Source organism: Cyprinodon variegatus, unplaced genomic scaffold (assembly GCF_000732505.1).
Source record: "Cyprinodon variegatus isolate N-32 unplaced genomic scaffold, C_variegatus-1.0 Scaffold1212, whole genome shotgun sequence".
In the NCBI taxonomy this organism is placed as follows: Eukaryota; Metazoa; Chordata; class Actinopteri; order Cyprinodontiformes; family Cyprinodontidae; genus Cyprinodon; species Cyprinodon variegatus.
The window spans coordinates 173,798-177,470 of record NW_015151665.1 but is presented as its reverse complement, the minus strand read 5'-3'; the positions used below and the strand labels follow the sequence as shown (position 1 = coordinate 177,470).

The window sequence follows — 3,673 nt, the reverse complement described above, 5'->3', positions numbered from 1 at the left end:
CAGAACCACCATGAACCCAAAGAAGGCAGTAAACTATGACTGGAGAGTGAGTTAAAGATCAGCATATTTTAATTCAGATAAATTCTAGAGCAGGAACAGAATCGGGGTGATGGAAGGACTAGGACGGCCGACCTGGGTCCGGTTTGAGTCTGGACTGGTCAGGATTAGTTTCCTGCCGCGTTCGGATCGGTTTCAGAACACAGATGAACATGGAGGAACCTCAGGGTCGTGTTTTTAGATCACTTTAATTTATGAAATATTCTCATTCAAAGAAAACACATCCAGGTGAGCTGATGGGATGAAACTAAGACTTAAAGTTCATCTGTAACTTCTGGTTAATGATTGTTGAAGCAAAGTGTCCCGGGTTTGGATCAGAACCCTGGCAGACGGTACCGGCCCAGTTCCTGTTCCAGACGATCCGTTAAATCATAAACAGCTCCAGGGTGAGGAGTTCTCTGTCCATGTGGACCCCCCCCCCAGCACTGCTCTGCTGAATCTCGCTCCAGAACCGACCCAGTCGTCCCTCATTCCGGCGCCGTGTGGCCGATGGTCGACATCTAAAGCTGAGCAGCTGCTGCTGAACTGACCAGAACACAGAACCGACAACGTTCCTCTTTTCTGGAGGGGAAGTTCCACCAGAACCAGACAGCGGAGGAACCGCTTCTCCACACCAACGGCTGGAAAAGGTTCAGGTTCTACTGCACTCATCTCCAGAGGACTGGATCCACCGGATCTGCTCTCTGGGTTCTAAACGGGACCGCCAAATGAAGAACTGGATGAAGAACCGGAACCAATGAGGAGGAAACGTCTTACTTCTTGGAAAACAGCAAACTGAAAGAGAAAGAAAACACAGCAGCGGCTCAGCACCGTTAGATGTACTGATGAGAGCCGGTTTGGGCCGTGGGAACCGGACCGACCCGCTGCAGGAGGACCAGAACCCTGCAGGAATATTGGGCCTGAGAAGCTTCTGCTTCTCCATCAGTCTGAACACCAGCGTTAGCATCATCCAGAGTCCAACTAGGTCTAAACAGAACCTGTTCTTGTTCTATCTCAGCTGATGGATCTAGAACCGCTGCTTAATTCTGATGGATCCAGGAGTTCTGATCCAGGAGGACAGTGATGGGATGAGTGAGGGTTCTAGAATAAAGCCTCAGCAGCATCAGAACCGGCTTCATAGACCCGTTAAACTCAGATTTTGATCAGTTTCTTCCTCACAGACGATGCAGAGTCCCAGTAAACCACAGACCAACAGAGAGAGGTTCTGGTTCTGAACGGTCCGATCCTTTCTTAGCTGGACTCCTGACATCAGCCTGTGGTTCTTATGGCGTCTCTCAGCTTCGTCTCGTTATAACCATGGATTCTCTATCGGGGTTCTGATCAGGCCCGTTTGCTGGCCCAGTACCAACCCTGGTTGCTTTCCAACTTTTCTTGATGGGCCCTTGGCTGGTCCCTAACATTCCTTATTAAACATCTAAATGTTCTTTCTGTCATGATTTGTGGACTTTATAATCTGAAGAGAAGCTTCATCTCCTGGTCAGACGCTGTAATTCAGTGAAAGGCTGGAGTCAGAGTAACAACATATGCACGCCCAGCAGAAGGCTGGCGGCTGGAAGTTGGAGGGGATTCAGCTGCCATTCGTCTGCCTTTGACTGGGAAAGGCCTTTTAGAACAGCAGCTACTGCAAATACATCATGAGCTGTGAATTTTAAAACCCTGCAGCTCCATCGTACAGTTGGAGCTGTAGTACAAAGAGTGAAACAGTTGTGCAGCGTACGAAGTTCCTCCAGGAGGAACCTCCAGGAGGAACCCCCAGGAGGAACCTCCAGCAGGAACCTCCAGGAGGAACCTCCAGGAGGAACCTCCAGGAGGAACCTCCAGGAGGAACCTCCAGGAGGAACCTCCAGGAGGAACCTCCAGGAGGAACCTCCATGAGGAACCTCCATGAGGAACCTCCATGAGGAACCCCACACTCCCAGCTAACAAAGATGGAACTCACTTGAAGTTGTCTTTTTCCTGCAGGTTGAGAACCAGGCTGTCGGCGTTCAGGTAGACTCTGTTCTGGGACTGCGCCACCTGCAGGGGGGAGGAGCACAAACATTGGTCAGCAGGGTGGGGGGCACGAAGGAAGAGTAAGAACCGATGTGTTAGAACGGCCTAGTCAAAGTCCAGACATGAACCCAACCGTAAACCTTTCCAAGGTCTTTAACCGATGCTGATCTGACTGAAAAAGAGCTGCTTTAAGAGGAACAATGATGGAATGATGTCTGTCTGAAGACGTCCAAAGCTGGAAGCTTGTAAAGAAGTGCTGATGGAGCAGCATCTGCAGGTGGTTCTGCAGGAACCTCAGACGGTTCCTTAGATTAAACATCAACATTTATACATTCTTTTAACATCTGCTGAAAGATCCATGGGCTGAAGGATTTTAGAAGACAGAAGGTCACCGATCAGAGGTCAAAGGTCAGACCAGTGTCTGCTATATTACTGCGGAGGGTTCCAGTGTGCATCCATGTTGCCCCGCCCCTGTGCTTCCTCTCTCTATTCTTCTATGTAAAGCACACAGTATATTACCCAGAGTTCATTGCTGCCATGACTTTATTGAACCAACAGGAGGAATACGCTGCTGTTCCATGAACAAGCATAAAAATGAGTGACTTTGCAAATCTGAACAGAATCAAAATGTGCTCCATATTCACCAAGTCAAAAAAAAAACATTTTAAACAGCCAGAAATAACTTTATAGCATATAGAGACTTATATTGTCCATTAAAAAAATCAAACCACCACCTTCTTTAAAGGCAATCTGCAGTTAGTCTGTTATCGTCACGGCTGAGATGAGAGGAGTTTCCTAACGTCCCATTTCTCCATGCAGCCTCCAACCCTTAGATGCACTAATAACAGCTGAACTTCATAGAGGGAGGTAGGGTGAGTATTGAGACAGGGCCTCAGTGTCTCTGCTGACAGGAGGAGATTCCTGGTGCTTTGGCGCCATCTGCTGGAAGTCTCTTAAACATGTTGGCTGCAGCAGGAACGTTTTGCCCTTGTGTTGCTTCTGCCCCAATACTGTTTAAATTTGATTAATTTCCCCTCATTGATCATGAAATTGGAAAACTCTTTCCTTTATTCATCATGTAACCTGTACAAATACTGTCTTTGAGTCATTTTAACCCAAGAGTTTCGCTTGCATTAAAATCCCAATCACAGATTCAACTAAAAACCAGAGAGGAGAGGTTACTCACAGCATCTCTACTGCAGCTATGAATGTTTGACTGCTGAACAGGTTCTAGAAAAAGAATTATTCAGCTGACCAGCAAGACAACTCAGATTGTGAAGAGGAGGAATGAGAGAAGAAGAGAAGAGGAACAAAAACCAGAGCAGGGAGATGATTCATCACACAGAGGAAGGAAGAAATGCTGCATAGCAAAACACTTTCCCGTCAAAAAATGGCTGAATGCCACTGTGCCCAGCAGCATGGGAACTAAATGCCACGGTCTCCAGCAGCATGGGAACTAAATGCCACGGTCCTCAGCAGCATAGGAGCTAAATACCACGGTCCCCAGGAGCATGGGAACTAAAGGCCACGGTCCCCAGGAGCATGGGAACTAAATGCCACGGTCCCCAGGAGCATGGGAACTAAATGCCACGGTCCCCAGGAGCATGGGAACTAAATGCCACGG

At 48.0% G+C, this 3,673-nt stretch overlaps 1 protein-coding gene across 1 annotated transcript in view; it reads right to left on the bottom strand.

Annotated features, from left to right (window-relative positions):
- Window positions 1-232: 232 nt before the first annotated feature.
- phb2 (prohibitin 2) overlaps window positions 233-3,673 on the bottom strand; it is a 26,397-nt gene continuing 22,956 nt past the window's right edge. The window contains exons 7-8 of the mRNA XM_015401361.1: window positions 1,997-2,073; window positions 233-831 (exon numbers count right to left, since the gene is read on the bottom strand). Of these exons, the coding sequence (XP_015256847.1) occupies window positions 810-831; window positions 1,997-2,073 (99 nt within the window). The 3' untranslated portion in view covers window positions 233-809. The remainder of the gene's footprint in view (window positions 832-1,996; window positions 2,074-3,673) is intronic.